Source organism: Thunnus thynnus, chromosome 2, assembly GCF_963924715.1.
Source record: "Thunnus thynnus chromosome 2, fThuThy2.1, whole genome shotgun sequence".
Classification (NCBI taxonomy): domain Eukaryota; kingdom Metazoa; phylum Chordata; class Actinopteri; order Scombriformes; family Scombridae; genus Thunnus; species Thunnus thynnus.
Window position 1 is genome coordinate 1,386,826 of NC_089518.1, and position 26,778 is coordinate 1,413,603.

At 41.9% G+C, this 26,778-nt stretch overlaps 1 protein-coding gene across 4 annotated transcripts; it reads right to left on the reverse strand.

Moving 5' to 3' along the window:
- Positions 1-8,579: 8,579 nt before the first annotated feature.
- LOC137189889 (uncharacterized) lies at positions 8,580-21,227 on the reverse strand. 4 transcript variants are annotated; one of them, XM_067600005.1, is made up of 11 exons: positions 21,099-21,227; positions 19,011-19,501; positions 18,814-18,917; positions 18,454-18,726; positions 18,265-18,358; positions 18,082-18,149; positions 17,757-17,972; positions 17,518-17,652; positions 17,366-17,428; positions 17,175-17,243; positions 8,580-17,070 (listed from the first exon to the last, which is right to left on the reverse strand). In XM_067600005.1, exons 2-11 carry the CDS (start codon positions 19,111-19,113, stop codon positions 9,139-9,141), a joined length of 9,057 nt encoding a protein of 3,018 aa, XP_067456106.1. In that variant the 5' UTR covers positions 19,114-19,501; positions 21,099-21,227; the 3' UTR covers positions 8,580-9,138. The 4 variants fall into 4 exon arrangements, with proteins under 4 accessions (XP_067456106.1, XP_067456114.1, XP_067456121.1 ...); XM_067600013.1 differs by lacking the exon at positions 17,518-17,652; XM_067600020.1 differs by lacking the exons at positions 17,366-17,428; positions 17,518-17,652.
- Between the last annotated feature and the right edge of the window lie 5,551 nt (positions 21,228-26,778).

Below are 26,778 nucleotides of genomic sequence, written 5' to 3' on the forward strand. Positions count from 1 at the left end.
AATTGTGATTTACATACACACACACACACACACACACACAGAGTTTAAATATGTATGTGATAAATTGTAAATATGTATGAAATGAATTGTTTTCTGTAAGAAACTCTTACTTGAACATTTTTCAGTGTGCTCCTAAAGTTATATGTATGCTCCTAATTTCTTTCATTTAGGAGCACATGCGCTCCTTGAAAAGAAGTAAGGATTGAACACTGCTGTCACATGTGTGAAAGCACTAAGTAAGTGGAGTGTGGTGCAGTCCAAGGGCTTCTGTCACAGGCAGTAGATGTTTACTTTACCCATCCCCCCCCTCCCATTCTCTCTCTCTCCCTCACAGTTGGAAGGAAAGATTTCAAAGTGATCTTCTTGTGAAAAATCCTCATAAATCCCATAACTTTGGCCAAATCCTACATAAAAATATCATTTTTTTGTAGGAATTTTCGTCGCGAATCCATTGATACAGGTTTGGAAGTGGTCGGACTTACAGTTTAGACGCCAGATGCCCCAGTTTGGCACAAAGTCCATGCCCAGAATTTGCCTCCCCATTGGTTTACATTGTAAGGTGTAATGTCGCACTCCAACTTTCAGGGCTTACTAAATCTAAACCGTTCGAGTTATTACAAAGTTTTTAATAACTTTTGCTCAACACAGTGTGATAAGTCATGTATTAAAGTTTGAAGCCGATACCATTAACGCCCTAGGAGGAGATAGCGTTTATTCAAGGTCCAAAATTGGCAAAAAATCGTACTTTGAAATGGACATTGCAGATTTCCTGTTGGATTTAGGTCAGGGGTGTCAGCGTATGATTTGTAGGTCTTGATGAGACGAATAATTGAGTTTTGGTTCGATCTCTCTACGACATTCCTACGGGCCGTGGTGGCCGTTTTAGATACATAGGTGGCGCTAGAGAGCACATTTTGGCACTTTGGGGTTTAATTTTTACATTTTATCAAATTTTTCACCATTCCTGATGTGCGTGCCAAATTTGGTGAGTTTTTGAGCATGTTTAGGGGGTCAAATTTAGAGTTAAAGTGGCGTAATAATAAAGAATAATAATAATTAAAGCTGCAAGCAGCGTTGGACGGGCCTTCGCGCCCTTGCGCACAGCGGGCCGCGGCGCAGTCAGTTGAGCTTGTGGGAACCAAGAAAACGTTTGGAGATGATCAGTGTGAGAGTCTTTTTACACACAATACTAACCAGTGTCTCTCTGTGAGCCCACCCCTCTGTTCACAGACAATTATGAATTATGAAATCAAAATATTGTTAACCTTAATCAATAATTCAGGTACCAACTGTAGGATCTGCGAAAAACACAGTTAATTATTTGCTATAATTATCAATGATCAATAATAATTAATTATAACAATTAACAGAATTATTAATATGAACTAACAGATACGAAGCACCACCCCGAAACCGGGACCAATAACCGAGCAAAATAGTCTCATAAATGGGAGTTCACCTAGAATGTTAATATCTGAGAGATAATCATTCAAGGGTGAACAAAGAAGGGTTGAATTCGAGCTCTGACTCCTTCAATCAGCCACTTTTCACAATATGTTACCAATAATGACTAAAGAACTTCTCTTTGAAGATATAACAGTGTTTATTAAACTTAGCAAAATTAACAAAGTTAACAAATGCTTCATTCAATAAATAGCTATTCAAAAATCTAATTCTACCAAACAAAACACAAACAGCTTTGCACAGGGTTGGACACTTGCAAGTTGGACACTTTTGTCCGACGTTATCTGACCATCAGATGTGCAAAACGATGTCAGCAGGCAGCAGCGGAGCGTTAACTGCAGCATGACCGAAAGAAGCACAACCAGTTAGCCTCTGCTAGCCTCTCAGCTAACCCCGGCTATCTGTTTAGATCCAAACGGAGCACCGAGTCCCGATTTGTTATTTAGGTTAAAGCGGAGAACAGGCAGCAAACAGGCAGCAGCGGAGCGTTAACTGCAGCATGACCGAAAGAAGCACAACCAGTTCGCCTCTGCTAGCCTCTCAGCTAACCCTGGCTCTCTGTTTAGATCCAAACGGAGCACTGAGTCCCGATTTGTTATTTAGGTTAAAGCGGAGAACAGGCAGCAGCGGAGCGTTAACTGCAGCATGACCGAAAGAAGCACAACCAGTTCGCCTCTGCTAGCCTCTCAGCTAACCCCGACTCTCTGTTTAGATCCAAACGAAGCACCAACTCCCGATTTGTTATTTAAGTTAAAGCGCAGAGAATCAGCGGATCTGTCGGCCAGCTGAGTGAAGTGAAACCTGCGGAAAAAACACCGTGACCATCACGGTAAAACAGTCCGTAGAGAACTACCGTGTTCAGCTGCACAGATAGGAAATCCCTCGGCTGACAGGATGTACCACTCGATGAGGAAAAATATTTTACCCTCGCCTTTTTGGTTGGCAACAACGGTTGGCAACCAGCATATTGGGTGCATTACTGCCACCCTCTCCCTGAGTTTTTCCCTCATATCAGCTATAGTCTTTCTTGATCATTAGTACAATATATGATCACATATGTAATAGTCCCCTCAGCCAAGTTAGAAAAAATATGTGCATGTATGAACAACAGCAATTGGAGAAGATGACAGTCAAAAAGTAATCATGTTAAATAATCATGATCTTAATATTGAAAAAAAATGATCGTGATTATATTTTTTGCCATAATCAAGCACCCCTAAAAACAGCAAATTGTGATTTACATACACACGCACACACACACACACACACACACATACACACACACAGAGTTTAAATATGTATGTGATCAATTGTAAATATGTTATAATGAATTGTTTTCTTTAAGAAACTCTTACTTGCACATTTTTCAGTGTGCTCCTAAAGTTATATATATGCTCCTAATTTCTTTCATTTAGGAGCACATGTACTCCTTGAAAAGAAGTAGGGATTGAACACTGCTGTCAGATATGTGGAAACACTAAGTGGAGTGTGGCCAGTCCAAGGGCTTCTGTCACAGGCAGTAGATGTTTACTTTACCCATCCCCCCCTCCCATTCTCTCTCTCTCCCTCACAGCTGCAGAGAAGGATATTAGTGTACTCTACTTGTGAAAAATCCTCATAAATCCCATAACTTTGGCCAAATTCTACATAAAAATCACATTTTTTTGTAGGAATTTTCGTCGCGAATCCATTGATACAGGTTTGAAAGTGGTGGGACTTATAGTTTAGACGCCAGATGCCCCAGTTTGGCACAAAGTCCATGCCCAGAATTTGCCTCCCCATTGGTTTACATTGTAAGGTGTAATGTCGCACTCCAACTTTCAGGGCTTACTAAATCTAAACCGTTCGAGTTATTACAAAGTTTTTAATAACTTTTGCTCAACACAGTGTGATAAGTCATGTATTAAAGTTTGAAGCCGATACCATTAACGCCCTAGGAGGAGATAGCGTTTATTCAAGGTCCAAAATTGGCAAAAAATCGTACTTTGAAATGGACATTGCAGATTTCCTGTTGGATTTAGGTCAGGGGTGTCAGCGTATGATTTGTAGGTCTTGATGAGACGAATAATTGGGTTTTGGTTCGATCTCTCTACGACATTCCTACGGGCCGTGGTGGCCGTTTTAGATACATAGGTGGCGCTAGAGAGCACATTTTGGCACTTTGGGGTTTAATTTTTACATTTTATCAAATTTTTCACCATTCCTGATGTGCGTGCCAAATTTGGTGAGTTTTTGAGCATGTTTAGGGGGTCAAATTTAGAGTTAAAGTCGCGTAACAAGAAAGAAAGAATAATAATAATAATAATAAAGAAACAAACGCACGAAAAACAATAGGGTCTTCGCCCTTTGGGCTCAGGCCCTAATTAAAGCTGCAAGCAGCGTTGGACGGGCCTTCGCGCCCTTGCGCACGTCAAGCCGCGGCGCAGTCAGTTGAGCTTGTGGGAACCAAGAAAACGTTTGGAGATGATCAGTGTGAGAGTCTTTTTACACACAATACTAACCAGTGTCTCTCTGTGAGCCCACCCCTCCGTTCACAGACAATTATGAATTATGAAATCAAAATATTGTTAACCTTAATCAATAATTCAGGTACCAACTGTAGGATCTGCGAAGAACACAGTTAATTATTTGCTATAATTATCAATTATCAATAATAATTAATTATAACAATTAACAGAGTTATTAATATGAACTAACAGATACGAAGCACCACCCCGAAACCGGGACCAATAACCGAGCAAGGTAGTCTCATAAATGGGAGTTCACCTAGAATGTTCATATCTGAGAGATAATCATTCAAGGGTGAACAAAGAAGGGTTGAATTCGAGCTCTGACTCCTTCAATCAGCCACTTTTCACAATATGTTACCAATAATGACTAAATAACTTCTCTTTAAAGATATAACAGTGTTTATTAAACTTAGCAAAATTAACAAAGTTAACAAATGCTTCACTCAATAAATAGCTATTCTAAAATCTAATTCTACCAAACAAAACACAAACAGCTTTGCACGGGGTTGGACACCTGCAGGTTGGACACTTTTGTCCGACGTTATCTGACCATCAGATGTGCAAAACGATGTCGGTGCGTGTATCTGTGCGCGCGTGAGTGTGGTGTTAGTCACAAGAGACGGAGGAGGGAAAGCGATCGTGAGAGAGAGAGAGAAGCGGTTCTTTTTCCACAGAGAGCGCACGTACGGACGGCAGTCTGTAACGCACGTTGTCTGGTTTCAGATCGACAAATCAGTTTACTTTTTCACTCACGGCAGCACAAACACAGTAGTCCCGAGCGGGACAAACACAAAATAGTCTAGCGTGGTGAACACAACTAACAGGCAGCAAACAGGCAGCAGCGGAGCGTTAACTGCAGCATGACCGAAAGAAGCACAACCAGTTCGCCTCTGATAGCCTCTCAGCTAACCCTGGCTCTCTGTTTAGATCCAAACGGAGCACTGAGTCCCGATTTGTTATTTAGGTTAAAGCGGAGAACAGGCAGCAAACAGGCAGCAGCGGAGCGTTAACTGCAGCATGACCGAAAGAAGCACAACCAGTTCGCCTCTGCTAGCCTCTCAGCTAACCCTGGCTCTCTGTTTAGATCCAAACGGAGCACTGAGTCCCGATTTGTTATTTAGGTTAAAGCGGAGAACAGGCAGCAGCGGAGCGTTAATTGCAGCATGACCGAAAGAAGCACAACCAGTTCGCCTCTGCTAGCCTCTCAGCACCGAGTCCCGATTTGTTATTTAGGTTAAAGCGGACAGAATCAGCGGGTCTGTCGGCCAGCTGAGTGAAGTGAAACCTGCGGAAAAAACACCGTGACCATCACGGTAAAACAGTCCGTAGAGAACTACCGTGTTCAGCTGTACAGATAGGAGGGAGAGCGATCGTGAGAGAGAGAGAAGCGGTTCTTTTTCCACAGAGAGCGCACGTATGGACGGCAGTCTGTAACGCACGTTGTCTGGTTTAAGATCGACAAATCAGTTTACTTTCTCACTCACGGCAGCACAAACACAGTAGTCCCGAGCGGGACAAACACAAAATAGTCAAGCGTGGTGAACACAACTAACAGGCAGCAAACAGGCAGCAGCGGAGCGTTAACTGCAGCATGACCGAAAGAAGCACAACCAGTTAGCCTCTGCTAGCCTCTCAGCTAACCCCGGCTCTCTGTTTAGATCCAAACGGAGCACCGAGTCCCGAATTGCTATTTAGGTTAAAGCGGAGAGAATCAGCGGGTCTGTCGGCCAGCTCAGTGAAGTGTAACCTGCGGAAAAAACACCGTGACCATCAAGGTAAAACAGGTCGGCGAAAACACGGCAGCTGGCTCTGAGTGGAGTGGCGGAGAGAACAGCAGAGATGACTCGGCGAAGACGCGCAGGGCAGAGCCGGTCCACGTTATCCCGAAGTAACTTCATTTCCTCTTTCTCCGGGGGAATTTGAGGACGCTGGTTGCAGCAGCGGTCTCTCTCGGGTCCAGGAATGTGTTCGGGTGAACACGGGCAAAGTCTCGTCTCGTCCGACGAGGGGAGTCTTCGATGAGGGGAAAACATGTTCGTGGGGTAGTCAAGCTAACTCACAGGGGAACAGGAGTTGACCCTAGCTCAGTGACATGGGAAAGACGTATATTTCGGGCGTGCTCGCTTATAAAGGGGTGGTGATGTCATGGCTGCGTCCTCAGGACGCTCCGCTGTGCAGGAGCGTCTCCGCCAATGAGGGACCGATATTGACTGCTCCCTGCTGAGGTGTGAAAATCGCAAAGCATTCTTGGAAATGGAGTTTGCTCCACCCTCATGGCAGGTCCATTACAGTTTTAATACGGAGCTCCGGAGCTCCAGCCTTCCTGAGTTTTTCCCTCATATAGGCTATACTTTTTCTTAATCATTACTACAATATATGATTAGATGTGTAATAGTCTCCTCAGCCAAGTTAGAAAAAATATGTGCATGTATGAACAACAGCAATTGCAGAAGATGACAGGCAAAAAGTAATCATGTTAAATAATCATGATCTCAATATTGAACAAAAATGATTGTGATTATAATTTTTGCCATAAACAAGCACCCCTAAAAACAGCTAATTGTGATTTACATACACACACACACACGCACACACACACACACACACACACAGAGTTTAAATATGTATGTGATCAATTGTAAATATGTTACAATGAATTGTTTTCTGTAAGAAACTCTTACTTGCACATTTTTCAGTGTGCTCCTAAAGTTATATATATGCTCCTAATTTCTTTCATTTAGGAGCACATGTACTCCTTGAAAAGAAGTAAGGATTGAACACTGCTGTCACATGTGTGAAAGCACTAAGTAACTGGAGTGTGGTGCAGTCCAAGGGCTTCTGTCACAGGCAGTAGATGTTTACTTTACCCATCCCCCCCCCTCCCATTCTCTCTCTCTCCCTCACAGTTGGAAGGAAAGATTTCAAAGTGATCTTCTTGTGAAAAATCCTCATAAATCCCATAACTTTGGCCAAATCCTACATAAAAATATCCTTTTTTTTGTAGGAATTTTCGTCGCGAATCCATTGATACAGGTTTGAAAGTGGTGGGACTTATAGTTTAGACGCCAGATGCCCCAGTTTGGCACAAAGTCCATGCCCAGAATTTGCCTCCCCATTGGTTTACATTGTAAGGTGTAATGTCGCACTCCAACTTTCAGGGCTTACTAAATCTAAACCGTTCGAGTTATTACAAAGTTTTTAATAACTTTTGCTCAACACAGTGTGATAAGTCATGTATTCAAGTTTGAAGCCGATACCATTAACGCCCTAGAAGGAGATAGCGTTTATTCAAGGTCCAAAATTGGCAAAAAATCGTACTTTGAAATGGACATTGCGGATTTCCTGTTGGATTTAGGTCAGGGGTGTCAGCGTATGATTTGTAGGTCTTGCTGAGACGAATAATTGAGTTTTGGTTCGATCTCTCTACGACATTCCTACGGGCCGTGGTGGCCGTTTCAGATACATAGGTGGCGCTAGAGAGCACATTTTGGCACTTTGGGGTTTAATTTTTACATTTTATCAAATTTTTCACCATTCCTGATGTGCGTGCCAAATTTGGTGAGTTTTTGAGCATGTTTAGGGGGTCAAATTTAGAGTTAAAGTGGCGTAATAATAAAGAATAATAATAATAAGAAAGAAACAAACGGACGAAAAACAATAGGGTCTTCGCCCTTTGGGCTCAGGCCCTAATAAAGAAACAAACGCACGAAAAACAAGAGGGTCTTCGCCCTTTGGGCTCAGGCCCTAATTAAAGCTGCAAGCAGCGTTGGACGGGCCTTCGCACCGTCCTAACGTCAGAGCGCGATGCAGATGAGGGGGTTATGACAGGCATGTAGATGTTTTCAGACCTGGGCTGACAGGTCTGACTTCACCAACCCCCCCAGCCTTTTTTTTTTTTTTTTGTGATTCAATGTTGAACACCTTAATTGTTGACAGTAAATGACAGACAACATTTTGTTGGAACATGGCAATTTATTTTTATTATAAAGTGGTTTAAACAATAGTTCATCAAGAAAAATATTTAGCCAACTTTTCCATGTACAACTGATGTATTGAAGATAACACATTTGCAGCCCTGAATTTTGTCATGAAATAACAATCAAACAGTCAAAAACATAATAAAGTGGGGACACAAAGAGGAAGTGAGAGCATGGATAATAACAGTAACAATGACAATATGTGTGTTCTATATTTTTATAACTGTCCTGTTTGGCAGCTGAGGCGTGCAGAATGAAGAATCTGTGCCTTGGGGTGCCAGAACTGATTTGCTAATAGGTCATGCACAAAAAACATGAAAATTCATATTTAAAGTACTAAAGTTGAAATTCATGTTGTACATCATAATGACAAAAATACAAGTGTCTGAAATGAGTACAGCTCAGTTATTAAATATAAGTATAGCCTTTCCTGTTATGTTTATAGCAACATGTAGTTATTGGATCTGTGTATCTTATCGATGATGATGATGATGATGATGATGATGATGATGATGATGATGATGATGATGATGATTAGTAACACAGGAAAGATACAACCAACATGCAACATGAAGTTTGCCAGTTCCTTGTAAGATACATTTGTTCAATTGTTATTGACCAGTTCATTTTCAAATCACATAATAAAACTGTTGCATATTAACACACTAGGAATAAAGGTATCATGAATTGAAACATGCAAAAATATATATATTAACAGTTGTAAGACAGACCAACAGTTATCATGTGGCAAACAGAGACTAAGACATCTTCACAAACACCAGCTACAAAGTGCTTCATAGTCAAAGACATAAGTACAAAGTGCTTCACAGGCAAAATAAATTAATAATAAATAAATCTAAAATCTCCATTTCATGATTATTTTAACATAATACTCACAATACATAGTAATCCAAAATCTATCCACAATACTACACAATCTATAATGTGTACACACGATTGACCAGTAGGAGTAAGACAGACTCTACAGTAAATAAGACAGCAACCATAATGACAGCCAGTCACGCACCATGAACAACACACAAGTCAGTGTGTTCCTAAAACCCTACAGATAAGCACAACTACAACATGAATACGATAACACTTATGCTGGGACACTGCGATGTAGCACATTACCTCAGACAAAGTAACTTATTCCTGCTCTAAATTGAAATCTACGTCAAAATTGGCTACACACCCTCAAACTCATCAAACATAATCAAACTGTCTATGTCATCTAACTGCCCCTGATCATCTTTAACACCAAAACTACACAGAATACCTTCATGATCACTGAAGTACGCTGGCATCACTGCACATTCCACATTATACTGTGTTGTTTTAACATATACATGATCAATCAATGTCCCCTTCTCTGTAGTTTCTTGTGTTACATGCTGCTTAAATCCTTTTAAACTCAGGAATGTACAAATTGATGAGTCTTGTAAAATGTTTTCATTAAAGTCTCCCATTAGCACAATTGTTTTACTGATTGGATTTAACCAGTCAAGTAACTTCTCCACATTGTGTTTAAATAGAGATCTTGGATAAGATGGTGGACGATAAAGTACTGCCATCAATATGTTTAAATTGATACACAGGCATACCAAACACTCCAGATTTAAGTCTGGTACCTGCAGAATATGACAGTCCAAATTGTCTAAACAGTACAAACCAACTCCACCATGTTGTAGATTTTGCAGCTCTGACAATTTGGGGTTATTGCTGCTGTAACACAAACTTCGAGGACGACTGTGGAAAGTGTACCCACACATTTGCACACTGTTTAATGAGGTTTGTGCAGTGAGCCACGTTTCTGTGACAGCAATACAGTGAGGCTGCAAATGCTGCGTGCAGGACACCAAATCTGAAAGGTGGCGATTTAAACTCTGAACGTTCATTAAATACACAGAGAAACTTTGTGCATTTATTGAAGGCTTAGGTTGTTCAATTAAAAATGGAGGCATGCTATCCATGGCCTCCTTTATGGTGTCCTTGCAGTAAATGGCCTTCTCTGTAAAATCCCTGATGATCAGTCCAGACAAAGCCCTAACACGACTCAGAGCTACATACGCCTGCCCAGGTGCAAACACCTTCTTCAAAGATACAACAGCTTCATCTACAGTTAAGCCCTGAACTTTGTGTACAGTACACGCCCACGCTAATTTCAGAGGAAACTGTAAACGCACACAACCCCGTTTAGTGGCCTTCTCCTTCTCTGGTTCAATAGCAGTAGAATTCCTGCATTCTACTGCTGAATGGGCATGTGTCTTCCTCCTCTGTAAGCCAATTTTATCATCATCAAAGGTAACATAAATTTTTAGAGGAAATGTTTTATCTTTACCAAAATCCATGTCAGTGACAGTGCCACATGCTCCATTCACCAGACCGTCTTCAACATCCACGTTCTTACATAACATAACACGCGCATTCTTGGCCAAATACAACGTTTGTTCTAAACATGTGTCCAAAGCATTATTTTGGGTACCACGTTCCAATTTCCCTGTTTTCTTGTTTGTTATGAAATCTTTAGCCTCAATTTTGATGTAATCGGGACACATGGCAAACAACTTATTGAAATTGTGTTCATTTACTTGCATATTTGTGGGGAAAATATGCAAGGCCGAGCTGTCTTCCCCTGTCTCACGTGATTTCAGCATCTCAACGTCGCTCTCTAACATGGGGGTTTTTTTGGAACGCACTCGCAACCTGTTCAATAACTCTGCAAATGAGCTATCCTTCTGCCTAACTATAGTTTTCAGCTCCACTACACTGAAATGGCACCACAAGCCCACACCAACCTGACTGTTATGCAGGGGCTTCCCTTTAACAGGAGGCAACTGATAAAAATCACCAACAGCTATCACACTAACATTACCAAATGGGGAAAAGTCACCAGTGTGCTTAAGCTGCCTCAACCTGCCATGAACATATGTCAACAGATTGTGATCAACCATACTTATTTCATCAATGATTAAAATTTGGAGTTGACTAAATTTTGCTCTTAAAGAGTTTAGTTTATCTTCACCCAAAGGGGTATAAGGTAAACTAGAGTGTGTGCCAATACTGAGTGTGTGATGGATTGTAGCTGCGTTTAAAGAGTATGCAGCTATGCCTGTTGAAGCAGTTAACAAAACACAAATATCGTCTGGTTGATGACAAAGTGTTGACAACAGCCTCCCTGCCTCATACTGAATAGCTCTAATTAAGTGACTTTTCCCCGTTCCTGCGCCACCTGTCACAAAGACATGCATAGGCTCTGGGTTTTTATTCATCACCTTCTGCAAACACCACTGTCTGACCTTATTAAAAACAGCCATCTGTGTCTCATTCAGAGACCTAACCAAAGCTAACCCCTCACTTCTAGGCATAATTTTCCTGGGTCTCTCTAAATGTGCTAATTGTTTGTTATTAACGGCCAAGTCTGGAACATTTTCCATTGCTTCCATTAACTGTTCATCCTTTTTTTCACCTCTCTGTTGCTGTCTCATTTCGTCTACACATTCAAGGCGTTCCACTTCCTGTTCAGGACACAGCTCCCCCCAAACATCTTCATCAACTCCGTTTTGCTCGACAATTTCCTGAGCTCTTTCCAAATCAGGACAATCTACTTCAAACTTTGCCCTGTTCTCGTCAACCACAGTCTTAACCGAATGCACAGAACCATCACTAAATGTCACATCGCCACCGTTATAGAACTGACTAAACATTTCAAAGCCTTCAGGTTTTAAGTCTGAGTCAGCTCTATAAGGAAGGAACAATTGCATCAGACTCTGAAAATGGTCCTCCTCTCGTTTCTCTAAATCAAAACGCATATAACGAACAACTGCGAACTGAGAGCGTGTTCTCCTCAAGATGAAGCCTAAACCACTTTTCAGTTCAATCATGTCTTTAGACTTCTCGTTTTTGGAGAGAACACGATACTCAGACGCAAATGTAGCCATGCACATGTTATCAAAGACATCATTGTCAGGCCTGTTCCTATACCTGTCCACTATGCCAGGCATCCACATGTCCTCTGTCTTAAGCTCAGTACAAACTGTTTTCTGTTTCAAAACACTGAGGGGTAAACTCATCTTCACTATGTTGTTCCCAGTTGGCACAAACACAACCTTTCTGGAACACTCCTTCAGATGCATGTTGGTTAGCCTATACACCGCCTCCTGAGCACAGACGTCCCTATTGTGTAAATATACACTGCCCAGCTTTTTTAATGCTTCTTTAGCAGAGAGATTTCCTTGTTTTGTTGCTTCTTTTTGGGCGTTACTCAATAATAGGCCAATTTCTCTCTCTGCTTTAGTAATATAAGATATGATATAGATGACGACTGCATAGGCGTCGGTGACAAAGCTAATGTCCAAATTTGCATTCCAGCACTTCAACAACTGCTTACTATACTGGTTTACCCAAACTTCGTTCACCCCTCTCCTATAAACCACCGTGCTCTTTTTTTCCAATCTTCGATAAGCTTCTTCAAAGATGCCCTGATTGATGCCTAGAGTCTGAAACAAATGCTCTACACTGACAAAACTCACTTCTTCTTCCTGAGCTTTCTTAACAGCTGTCTTAACATTTTGCAAAATATACTGTGCCCTCTCTTTTGGCATCAAATCATCATCAAAACACTTACAGACAGGATGGTTCTTTGAACCAGGATCATTCATGGTCTCCTTCACCTTATGATCACATTTGCAGTCTTTTGTCTCCATTTTACAAACAAACGTCCTAGATGAAACAGGTTTTGGGAAATTAAACCGACATGTTGTTTTCTTTTTCCTGCATGATTTAGAATGTCGTTTCGAGTGTGATTGAACTGATGACACAATGTCCAATAATGTATCATCATCTGAGGGTAACTCGCATGTAACATATTTATCTATGAACTCAACGACCTCCTCATCTGTGTTTTTATCAATTTGGGGAGCACCCTCAATCCAAAACAGACAGTGTACATGAGGAGAACCACGCTGCTGAAATTCTACCCTATAAAAGTGATCAATGATTTTGCCAATTGGTTGGGAAGGAGACATGAGAACCTCGTTCAAAAAACAATGCCATCTGTAGTCAAACATCCTCGCAGCTGTGACCGGGTTACGACGCAACAACTCACACCTGTCTGCCCACTCCAAATCCTCTACAGTCTGTGTCCTACCTTCCTGTTTTAGAATAGTGGTCAAAAGATTCTGCCAGCGCAGATCCGCAGAGGAAAACGAGCAAAACCATGTCGGGATCCCCAACTGACGTACGCATGCTAAGATGTCTTTCTGAACTGACTGCCAAAAAGCTGGAGTTCCTCTAATTGGCTTAAGAAACCTATAACCCTCATCGCACTTTAACAACTTCTTCAGAGACTCCTCGTCCATCAACATTTCTGGACTAATCCTTTGCGACTTCTGTCCACCTTTACCCTTGCACAACGCAACAGAAACACTCGATGACACACGATCTATCTCTGACATGTATTGGGCAAAGAAAATGTATTCTACATTACGTGCAAAACGACCATCCGCATGCATAATCCTGTTATTAAAGTAACGAGACAGAGTTAGGCGATATGAGCGGCTGTCATGGAAAGTCTTACTACCAAGAGGAAACAACACAGGGAAACATTTAGCCTCATTCGTGTGGTCAGAAAGCACCCTAACCGGACTATTCCCCTCTGCAGGCGCAATGTTTACAATGTCATCAAAATACTGGTCTAATGCTTCCTGACCAATATCTATAGGCATAAGACAAGTGTCCTGAAACATGCAGTGCTGCTGTCTGTCATGTAACAATTCATCCTGTATTATCTCTGATGTTTCCTCCACACCATCAACTACAACCTGTTCTGTGACCTCACCACCTGCCTGAGCTGTCACCTCACCACTTCTAACAACCAGATCTTCCTGACATGATGCTACCTTTTCTACAACAGCTTCATCCTCACTACCTGGCTGATCCTCCTCATTCTCCCCATCTTTTTGCCTACAAAACTCGTTTACCCACTCTTCGTTAAACTCAATATCATTGTAATAAATATTAGTTCTCTTTAAATACTCTAGGGCCTGTCTTACACGTGAAGTATCTACAAACTGATACTCGTAATGTCCTTTAAACGTCAATTTGCGCTTTAATTTCACCTGTAGCAGAGACCCTTCCATGCTACAACGTGGCAACACATTAGTCGTCTGCACTATGTTGGCTGGAACACATGTAACCGGACCATGTACTCCATTCTGTCCTCCTTTAGGCAATGCCAACATTTTCATAAACGGAATGTGCAGAGCTATCAGGTGTTGTTCTAAACTATTCAAACATGCCAGTTCAGGTGGAATTGGATCAAGAATCAAAGTATTAACCCAACATTCAGCTGGTATCTGACCTTTACTTATCTTATTGTGACAGGTATAACAAATCCAAAGCTGACCTCTGGATGAAACTAACTGACATGGCACAACACAGTCATCTGAACATCTATGCAGAAACTTCTCACTAATGCACATTTCTGCAATGCCAGCTGTTGCTGAACTTCTAGTATACACTTCCCTATCACAACTCAGCAATTGAGATCTAAACATCAAGCGATGACAAACACAACACACAAAATGTGGCCCATCTCTGACTTTCTCTAAAAACTGATGCATAACAAAACCAAAATCTTCTGACTTCTCTGTCTTCTGCTTCCTACTAAACACAACACTGGCAATAACTTGCTGCTTAAACGTAGAATTGTCATGATACCTTCTTCTCCTCACTTCTTTACTCCTTACTTTAACCTTCTCCCTATGCTTGATATTGTCTCTATAGTTCACCATACTGTATACTTTACTCTGAGCTTTAACAGTCTCTTTATGCTGGAAGTTGTCTCTATATTTCAAAATACTCCTGGCTTTAACACTCTCCTTATGCTGGAGGTTGTCTCTATATTTCAGAATACTCCTGGCTTTAACACTGTCCTTATGTTGGAAGTTGTCTCTATATTTCAAAATACTCCTGGCTTTGACATTCTCTCTATGCTGGAGGCTGTCTCTATATTTCACCATACTGTTTAATTTCCTCCTCGCTTTAACACTCTCCCTATGTGGTATATTTTCATGATACTTTGTTACACTCCATAATTTTGCCCTTTCCCTAAACAACACATTTTCGTGATACATCTTTCTACTCCTTAACTGACGTTTCTCCCTTATCACCATGTTCAATTTCTCCTGTGTCTTTTTCTTCTGACTCATATACTTTGACCTCAAAGACTTACTACTTGAGTTTCCCTCAGTAGCATCACTCACAACATCAGCACTATCTATACCTTTATCAGAAACTACACATTCTAACTTACATCCTACTGCTGCCTTGTCACAGTCAACAATATCCTTCATTCTAGACCTAATGCTGTAACCTGTCACTTCATTAAGTTTACAGTAACCGTAACAAGTCTGTAGTCCTGGCTTACAAACACAAACAACATTCTCAAAATGCTTGCCCATAATGTTCTCTAAATAAATGCACTCTGCAGACAAAAAGTCATTGTTGCTGCTGTACTTAAGCCAACGCCCACCATAAAAAGTACACACACTAACTCCTAACCAATCTGCTGTAACCTGTATTTCCACCTCTGTGGCCCAAGTGTTAACGGTTCTCATCCTGGACTGCTTAATGTACTCTAACACAGAGGAATACTCACTCCTCAAAATACTCTGGTATTGAACTGCATTCCTCTCCAGCTCTTTACATACTGCAAGTCTAATCTTACGATGGTACTTCTGAGAACCACTCACAGCCTGAGAGATGGCTCTAAAGAAGCAGTTACCATCAGCCACAACCTTTTCATTCCTACATGGGATACCTGTCAACCCAACTTCTTTGGACACTGGACCAGTGACCTTCACATAGTCAACATTTAATTTTGTACACAAAACCTGACAAACATCTACACTAAGAGGACAGAAGACCAGCTCCTCATTCCTCACAGCACTAATAAATTCAACATCTGAGTTAATTTCACTAACATCAAACCTCTTTGATTTCTTTTCCATGCAGTTGTGAGAAGAAATCTTGCGTTTTCTGCCATAAATACTTGTTGGTTCTTCCTCTGAATTGCTGCTAACCTCAACGGCTAAAGTCTGGACAGAAATGTTAGACACTGATACACTTGCAGTTACGCTAGGCTCTGGTGTTGGCACTGTACTCATATCAATGCTACAACTCTCCACAGAAAAAACAGACGGAACTGTACTTACACCACCACTAACACTAACACCACACAACTCGTACAGCTTCTGACTTGTGCTGACACTGTCTGCCAAACAACAGATGTAGAGATGCAATTCATCAAGACATCCAAAATGCAAAACCACACTTGTACCATTGCAGTGTAACAAGCCTAAGTTACTGCGTGAGTGACTGTCGACCACAGCGAAGTGACCATTCTCACAGATGATGGCAGAAGTGTTACCACACAGTGTCAAAAGACATGTTGTGTACTGACTGAAGATCCTCTCCAGTCCATTACGTAGACTGACAAACACACCAAAGTCAACTAATTCACCTTCAGTCACACCTACTTCACCCATCACCACATCGCCAAAAGTAAAACTACACACCTGTCCATCAATTTCTAACTGCTGTGGCAAATCTGGAACAGATAAAAGACCTGACTGATGCATAAAGATGCCATGGTCACGCAAACTGCTGTACAACTCATCACCTACAACCAATGCACTATCCAGATCATTCCTCTCCCACATAAACACACTGCTCACCATGTGTTTGGCTAAGCTGACCAAAGCTATAGCCATACACTGCAATCCTCTGTATTTAAACTGCTCATCTCCTTGGTGAAATGAGCCCCTTACAACCTTTACTAGCTTAATTCCTCTGCTATTCTTAGCCACCATTGCCACAACATTGCTTTTGGAACCACACTGAGCTGCTTTAACATCAGAAACAGAAAAACAAGGAGAAAAACTAGACTTAGCTTTGCTGATCTTCTGTGGCATTCTTGCTCCCTCCTCGATGGTGAACGTCATCGGCATGGCAGGGCAAGTTGCAGCAACCTCCTCCTCCCCCACCACCTCTGGCAACGCACCAGCACACAATGGCACCGCAGACCCCCTCAAGAACTCCTGGGCTACTGCCTCTACCTGAGAAATGTAAAGACCAGGTTTTACTAAGAAACAGAATAGGTGAAGAAAAGTTGATGACGTTTGTCATTAATAACAAGTCTCACATTTAAACAAAGACAAACCTGCTGCACTGCTGGGCTGGGCATGGAGGCAGACTCAATCACACGTGCAGGTGAAGGTGTTGCCAAGACCTGTAAAGAAAAGCAAAGGACAAAATGTCAATAACACAATGCACTCATTAAACTTGCATATATACAAGGATACACCAAAAACAGTATTAAAGAAAAAACAAAACAAAAAACACCACACCAACCTGTCGCTTTCCTCCTCTGCTCCTCGTGGCAACACTTCTCAGCTGACGCTTCACAGGGGAAGCCTACAGGAAAAAAAAACAGGACTTTAAAACAGCTGACTCCATGTTTAGCTCTTGGCAGTATATACACATATAATTTGTAGAGCAGTTACCTGGCCAGCTGCAGGAGCAGCAATGCAGTCAGAGGCAGAAGAAGGCGAAACCTTCTCCATGGCATCCAACATGGCACCGCTGAACCACACAGGGTTGGACGGGATGACAGACTGTCGCACCGTAGGTGTTCCAGCCTTTAAAATACAAAGAGAAAAAGAAGAATTGCTTAGATGTTTCTCAACCAAACAGAACTGTGAAAAAATGTCCAGCCACACAATGAGTTAGCACAGCAAACTACCTTGCACTCCCGTCCAACAACTGTCCACTCCCAGGGGTCGCTGTGACGAGGCACGGGGACGTGTCCCGTCACAACCAGCCTGGGGGAAACCCTGGTACGCGGTGACGTCCGGGGAGACACCGTTGGCTCAGGTGGAGGGGGTACCAGCTGGCGGACCGCAGCGTCCCACAGCAGCTCCACCATGACCGGCATGCCATCGGTGTCGCTGAGGTGCACCTGAAAAACAGTCAAACAGCAGACTTTAATCACATGTGTTTATCTGACATGTGGGAAAACAAAACTCTTCCATGTTACATTTCACAACAACAAAGCATGCTGTACTTACACCGTCGTGGCACCACAGCTCCAACCGATGCAGAGGGAGGTGCTCTGCCACAGACACATATGGGAGACCTGACAGAGAAGTGAAACATGATTACTTCTTCTAATCTTTACAATTGTATTAACCATTTGTGTTAAATTTTACAGTATATTAATTACAACTGCAGATGACCAAAACTTAACATACCCATGCGTGCTGTGACACGGTGGTACTCCTGACGCAGCAGGTCCTGCAGGCCCGGATCAGTGTTGATGCGTGGAGGGAAGTCCAGCACAAACACCTACAGAGAAAGTAAATTACAATTATGCGCTTAACAGATGTGCCACTTAAGGTCCAAGAAATAATGACAGTAACTTTTCACAAAACTATACACACCTTGGGCCAGAGGTTGCAGACAGTGGTCAGGAGAGCACCAAAGTCCAACGCTGCCTCACCAATGGTCCTGCTGGCAGTGAGGTTGTTGCTCGGGGCACACACACAGACCGCGTCCGGGGTCCACGGGAGGGAAGCATGCATCACCTCTGTCCTCAGGTCAGCTGCCGCTCCACCTGGAACAGAGAGAAAAGAAAAAGACAGAGATCCCTGTGGCATACTTACAAATCCGTCCACGATGGCCCGCAGGTGAGAGTCTCCAACGACGAACACCATCTGCAACAGAGACAGTGCGTTAGAACAAATACACCAACCATGACTCCATGCACTCATCACTGTCTTCTAAATAACAAAGACAAATACCTGCTGGTCCGAACGCTGTGCTGGAGTGACAAACTTGATGGGACGGTGGGTCAGCTCCGAAGTTCGCCATCTCCGCACACGATGACGGTAACCAGTACCGCGCCCTGTTAGAATGTTGATCATGGTAAAGAATGTCAACCCATGCCTAACAATTTGATACATTTCATTGAAACACTTCAAAAATACATTATACATACGAGCAACAAACTCGGGGATGGGTGGCCCAGGGGTCCAGGACTGCCGCTCCGCAATCCTCCGCTTGGCTGCCTGAGCACGACGGTGGGACTTCGCACGAGGCATCTGCAATGACAAATTACTTTTTCTTAAACCTTAACACAGAAAGCATTGCAGCCTGTGCCAATGGTACTCACCAGGCAGAGGACACCAAACAGTTTTACTTTAGAATTTACACACAAAATTGATTCAACTTACCTTGGCAGTGAGATGGGCAACTTTTATTTAAAAAAAAACTGTTAGTGTGAGTGTGCGCGTGTGAGTGTATGTAGTTCTGTGTGTGTGTAATCTGTAAATGTGTGACAAATATCAATAGGTTATGTGTGTCTTTATAAATTAAATAACTATATGTATAAATGTTGTAGATCAGAGAATCACAGATAAAGTGCAAATATCGCTTGTGACAGCTGACAAACCAGCAGAGCACCAGATCACACAGGCAAGAGTTGGATATCTGTAAATATAAGAATAAACATCGTTTTATTTAAGCCATGCTGGTATGTAGAAAAATTATGAAATAATGTGTTAAAAAAAGATAAAATATTGAATATCCACATATAAACTCCATATCATTATACAATGTTTTAATAATGAATTTATTCCCAAAAACATGATCAACAAATTTTGCAAAGCAGTCTTTCAGTCACAACCTAACACAGAAGCTAGTTGGCAGCAGGCTACCAAAACCAACCTTTAGCCTCTATAATGCTACTATAAGATTTAGAATAACATGTTCATGCTATATCAATGCGTTCAGTTCACTAAAATGAACCACACCTGTGATCTCTTATGAACAGTCTTATTAAGAATTAGTTGTAATTAAATATCCATCAAACAGTCAGATTACGGTTTTAGGCCTGTTTATGCCAGCCAACATTGGCATTCTCACTAATAACAACAGGGTGTAAATGCACCGTGCTAAACAAGCTACCGCCATGGTCTGCCCCACCCCCTCGTCCAAATACGGTCACTTCCGACTCCAACAATCCAAAGTGGCAACGGCCAAACCAAGATGGCGACTGCCAAAGCGCAACTCGAAGCTTCACAATGGCACTTCCAACGGCCTACATGGCCGCAGCCAAGCCGTACTACTGGCGGTTTGTCTGTACACGACTTTACAAATAATTCGAATGACCACAAATTATGATAATCCATAAAAAACCATAAATCACTGCTTTTTGTATTTCATCGAATTATTTTAGCATCAGCCACGTGTCTAAAGACTACATTTTATCAGAGGAAACTAAGCCGTGTGTGAAATTTTGCCCGCGCCTGCATCCACCCTCACCACACAGAGTCACAAACATGGCAACGGCCAAATCCAAGATGACGATTGCCAAAACGCTACACTCGAGGCTTCACAAAAGCAGTTCCAACGGCCACAATGGCCGCAGCCGCGCCGTAATACTAACGTTTGGTCTGTATACGATTTTAGCATACAATTCACATGGTCACAGATTATGTAATCCATGAAATCCATCAATGACTCTTTTTAACATCACATTATCTACACTGCTTTCTGTTTATTTATGGAATAATTTAAGAGAATTATTCCATAAAGACTACATTTTATTAGAGGAAACGAAGCTGTGTGTAAAGTTGTGCCCGCGCCTGCATCCACCCTCACCACAGAGTCACAAACGTGGCAACGGCCAAATCCAAGATGGCGATCGCCAAAACGCTACACTCGAGGCTTCACAAAAGCAGTTCCAACATCCACAATGGCGGCAGCCACGCCGTACTACTAACGTTTGTTCTTATACGACTTTAGCATACAATTCACATGGTCACAGATTACGTAATCCATGAAAATCCGTCAATAACTCTTTTTAACATCTCACATTAGTACACTGCTTTTGTTTTTTAAGAAAATTTAAGCAAATTAACCACGTGTCTAAACACTGCATTTTTCCAGAGAAAAGTACGCTGTGTGTAAAATTTCGCCCGCGCCTCAACCAACCACACCACACCACACAAGGTCAACAAACAATAGTCACATTACAAATTTACTGTAGAGTAGTGAATACCACAGAGAAGACAACAGTTCTTACCTCGACAACGTGACCAAGTGTGGCCTGTACCACTCAAGCCGGCTGTTTTATGAGCTTGTGCGACACGTCATCAAACCATCACCACGCCCACACACATTACTAGCGCAAACAGTGCAAAAACCACGTACATAAAATGGCGTCTTCTCGAACTTCCTAAAGGTTGACTCACATTTGTACCTAAAATTAGATGTGTGCAACGTTAAAAAAATTACTCGTAGACTATGCGACTCCTAATTGCAAACAAATCAGTATATGAATTCTAAACGGATTTAAGTTAAAACACAGGCACAAAAAGTGGCGACGCTTGTAAGGTCAGCGGAGCGTTAACTGCAGCATGACCGAAAGAAGCACAAAGAGTTAGCCTCTGCTAGCCTCTCAGCTAACCCCGACTCTCTGTTTAGATCCAAACGGAGCACCGACTCCCGATTTGTTGTTTAGGTTAAAGCGGAGAGAATCAGCGGGTCTGTCGGCCAGCTGAGTGAAGTGAAACCTGCGGAAAAAACACCGTGACCATCACGGTAAAACAGTCCGTAGAGAACTACCTTGTTCAGCTGCACAGATAGGAAATCCCTCGGCTGACAGGATGTACCACTCGGTGAGGAAAAATATTTTACCCACGCCTTTTTGGTTGGCAACAACGGTTGGAAACCAGCATATTGGGTGCATTACTGCCACCCTCTTCCTGAGTTTTTCCCTCATATCAGCTATAGTCTTTCTTGATCATTAGTACAATATATGATCACATATGTAATAGTCCCCTCAGCCAAGTCAGAAAAAATATGTGCATGTATGAACAACAGCAATTGGAGAAGATGACAGTCAATAAGTAATCATGTTAAATAATCATGATCTCAATATTGAAAAAAAATGATCGTGATTATATTTTTTGCCATAATCAAGCACCCCTAAAAACAGCAAATTGTGATTTACATACACACGCACACACACACACACACACACATACACACACACACAGTTTAAATATGTATGTGATCAATTTTAAATATGTTATAATGAATTGTTTTCTTTAAGAAACTCTTACTTGCACATTTTTCAGTGTGCTCCTAAAGTTATATATATGCTCCTAATTTCTTTCATTTAGGAGCACATGTACTCCTTGAAAAGAAGTAGGGATTGAACACTGCTGTCAGATATGTGGAAACACTAAGTAAGTGGAGTGTGGCCAGTCCAAGGGCTTCTGTCACAGGCAGTAGATGTTTACTTTACCCATCCCCCCCCTCCCATTCTCTCTCTCTCCCTCACAGTTGGAAGGAAAGATTTCAAAGTGATCTTCTTGTGAAAAATCCTCATAAATCCCATAACTTTGGCCAAATCCTACATAAAAATATCATTTTTTTGTAGGAATTTTCGTCGCGAATCCATTGATACAGGTTTGAAAGTGGTGGGACTTATAGTTTAGACGCCAGATGCCCCAGTTTGGCACAAAGTCCATGCCCAGAATTTGCCTCCCCATTGGTTTACATTGTAAGGTGTAATGTCGCACTCCAACTTTCAGGGCTTACTAAATCTAAACCGTTCGAGTTATTACAAAGTTTTTAATAACTTTTGCTCAACACAGTGTGATAAGTCATGTATTAAAGTTTGAAGCCGATACCATTAACGCCCTAGGAGGAGATAGCGTTTATTCAAGGTCCAAAATTGGCAAAAATTCATATTTTGAAATGGACATTGCGGACTTCCTGTTGGATTTAGGTCAGGGGTGTCAGCGTATGATTTGTAGGTCTTGATGAGACGAATAATTGAGTTTTGGTTCGATCTCTCTACGACATTCCTACGGGCCGTGGCGGCCGTTTTAGATACATAGGTGGCGCTAGAGAGCACATTTTGGCACTTTGGGGTTTAATTTTTACATTTTATCAAATTTTTCACCATTCCTGATGTGCGTGCCAAATTTGGTGAGTTTTTGAGCATGTTTAGGGGGTCAAATTTAGAGTTAAAGTGGCGTAACAAGAAAGAATAATAATAATTAAAGCTGCAAGCAGCGTTGGACGGGCCTTCGCGCCCTTGCGCACAGCGAGCCGCGGCGCAGTCAGTTGAGCTTGTGGGAACCAAGAAAACGTTTGGAGATGATTAGTGTGAGAGTCTTTTGACACACAATACTAACCAGTGTCTCTCTGTGAGCCCACCCCTCTGTTCACAGACAATTATGAATTATGAAATCAAAATATTGTTAACCTTAATCAATAATTCAGGTACCAACTGTAGGGTCTGCGAAGAACACAGTTAATTATTTGCTATAATTATCAATCATCAATAATAATTAATTATAACAATTAACAGAATTATTAATATGAACTAACAGATACGAAGCACCACCCCGAAACCGGGACCAGTAACCGAGCAAGGTAGTCTCATAAATGGGAGTTCTCCTAGAATGTTAATATCTGAGAGATAATCATTCAAGGGTGAACAAAGAAGGGTTGAATTCGAGCTCTGACTCCTTCAATCAGCCACTTTTCACAATATGTTACCAATAATGACTAAAGAACTTCTCTTTACAGATATAACAGTGTTTATGAAACTTAGCAAAATTAACAAAGTTAACAAATGCTTCACTCAATAAATAGCTATTCTAAAATCTAATTCTACCAAACAAAACACAAACAGCTTTGCACAGGGTTGGACACTTGCAGGGGAATGCGTGTATGTATGTATGTATATATATGTGTGTGTGTGTGTGTGTGTTAATAGCAAGAGAGGAAGGAGGGAAAGCGATCGTGAGAGAGAGAGAAGCGGTTCTTTTTCCACAGAGAGCGCACGTATGGACGGCAGTCTGTAACGCACGTTGTCTGGTTTAAGATCGACAAATCAGTTTACTTTCTCACTCACGGCAGCACAAACACAGTAGTCCCGAGCGGGACAAACACAAAATAGTCTAGCGTGGTGAACACAACTAACAGGCAGCAGCGGAGCGTTAACTGCAGCATGACCGAAAGAAGCACAACCAGTTCGCCTCTGCTAGCCTCTCAGCTAACCCCGGCTCTCTGTTTAGATCCAAACGGAGCACCGAGTCCCGAATTGCTATTTAGGTTAAAGCGGAGAGAATCAGCGGGTCTGTCGGCCAGCTGAGTGAAGTGAAACCTGCGGAAAAAACACCGTGACCATCACGGTAAAACAGGTCGGCGAAAACATGGCAGCTGGCTCTGAGTGGAGTGGCGGAGAGAACAGCAGACACGACTCGGCGAAGACGCGCGGGGCAGAGCCGGTCCACGTTATCCCGAAGTAACTTCATTTCCTCTTTCTCGGGGGAATTTGAGGACGCTGGTTGCAGCAGCGGTCTCTCTCGGGTCCAGGAATGTGTTCGGGTGAACACGGGCAAAGTCTCGTCTCGTCCGACGAGGGGAGTCTTCGATGAGGGGAAAACATGTTCGTGGGGTAGTCAAGCTAACTCACAGGGGAACAGAAGTTACCCCTAGCTCAGTGACATGGGAAAGACGTGTAGTTTGGGCGTGCTCGCTTATAAAGGGGTGGTGATGTCATGGCTGCGTCCTCAGGACGCTCCGCTGTGCAGGAGCGTCTCCGCCAATGAGGGACCGATGTTGACTGCTCCCTGCTGAAGTGTGAAAATCGCAAAGCATTCTTGGAAATGGAGTTTGCTCCACCCTCATGGCAGGTCCATTACAGTTTTAATACGGAGCTCCGGAACTCCAGCCTTCCTGAGTTTTTCCCTCATATAGGCTATAGTTTTTCTTAATCATTACTACAATATATGATTACATATGTAATAGTCTCCTCAGCCAAGTTAGAAAAAGTATGTGCATGTATGAACAACAGCAATTGGAGAAGATGACAGTCAAAAAGTAATCATGTTAAATAATCATGATCTCAATATTGAACAAAAATGATTGTGATTATAATTTTTGCCATAATCAAGCACCCCTAAAAACAGCAAATTGTGAATTACATACACATACACACACACACACACACACACACACACACACACACAGTTTAAATATGTATGTGATAAATTGTAAATATGTATGTAATGAATTGTTTTCTTTAAGAAACTCTTACTTGAACATTTTTCAGTGTGCTCCTAAAGTTATATGTATGCTCCTAATTTCTGTCATTTAGGAGCACATGTACTCCTTGAAAAGAAGTAAGGATTGAACACTGCTGTCACTGCTGCAGTCCAAGGGCTTCTGTCACAGGCAGTAGATGTTTACTTTACCCATCCCCCCCCTCCCATTCTCTCTCTCTCCCTCACAGCTGCAGAGAAGATTTTAGTGTACTCTACTTGTGAAATATGCTCATAAATCCCATAACTTTGGCCAAATCCTACATAAAAATATCATTTTTTTGTAGGAATTTTCGTCGCGAATCCATTGATACAGGTTTGAAAGTGGTCGGACTTATAGTTTAGACGCCAGATGCCCCAGTTTGGCACAAAGGCCATGCCCAGAATTTGCCTCCCCATTGGTTTACATTGTAAAGTGTAATGTCGCACTCCAACTTTCAGGGCTTACTAAATCTAAACCGTTCGAGTTATTACAAAGTTTTTAATAACTTTTGCTCAACACAGTGTGATAAGTCATGTATTCAAGTTTGAAGCCGATACCATTAACGCCCTAGGAGGAGATAGCGTTTATTCAAGGTCCAAAATTGGCAAAAAAATCATACTTTGAAATGGACATTGCAGATTTCCTGTTGGATTTAGGTCAGGGGTGTCAGCGTATGATTTGTAGGTCTTGATGAGACGAATAATTGGGTTTTGGTTCGATCTCTCTACGACATTCCTACGGGCCGTGGCGGCCGTTTTAGATACATAGGTGGCGCTAGAGAGCACATTTTGGCACTTTGGGGTTTAATTTTTACATTTTATCAAATTTTTCACCATTCCTGATGTGCGTGCCAAATTTGGTGAGTTTTTGAGCATGTTTAGGGGGTCAAATTTAGAGTTAAAGTGGCGTAATAATAAAGAATAATAATAATAATAATAATAATAATAAGAAACAAACAAACACACGAAAAACAAGAGGGTCTTCGCCCTTTGGGCTCAGGCCCTAATAATAATAATAATAATAATAAGAAACAAACAAACACACGAAAAACAAGAGGGTCTTCGCCCTTTGGGCTCAGGCCCTAATAAGAAACAAACAAACACACGAAAAACAAGAGGGTCTTCGCCCTTTGGGCTCAGGCCCTAATTAAAGCTGCAAGCAGCGTTGAACGGGCCTTCGCGCCCATGCGCACATCGGCCGCGGCGCACTCAGCTGAGCTTCTGGGAACCAAGAAAACGTTTGGAGATGATCAGTGTGAGAGTCTTTTGACACACAATACTAACCACTTTCTCTCCGTGAGCGCACCCCTCTGTTTATCACAGGTAATTATAGATTATGAAATCAAAATATTGTTAACCTTAATCAATAATTCAGGCACCAACTGTAGGATCTGCAAGGAACACAGTTGATTATTTGCTATAATTATCAATTATCAATAATAAATAATTATAACAATTAACAGATTTATTAATATGAACTAACAAATACGAAGCACCATCCCGAAACCAGGACTAATAACCGAACAGGGTAATCTCATAAATGGGAGTTCACCTAGAATGTTAATATCTGAGAGATATCAACATTCAAGGGTAAAAAGAACGGTTAAATTCGAGCTCTGACTCCTTCAATCAGCCACTTTTCACAATATGTTACCA

What these genes read in the sequence shown, in the direction of transcription:
- LOC137189889 (XM_067600005.1), bottom strand. Translation starts at nt 19,113, where the DNA reads ATGCCTCGTGCGAAGTCCCACCGTCGTGCTCAGGCAGCCAAGCGGAGG. An exon ending in CACAGCGTTCGGACCAGCAG is followed by an intron (nt 18,727 to 18,813) that starts GTATTTGTCTTT and finishes TCTCTGTTGCAG; the next exon opens with ATGGTGTTCGTCGTTGGAGA. An exon ending in TCTGCAACCTCTGGCCCAAG is followed by an intron (nt 18,359 to 18,453) that starts GTGTGTATAGTT and finishes CTTTCTCTGTAG; the next exon opens with GTGTTTGTGCTGGACTTCCC.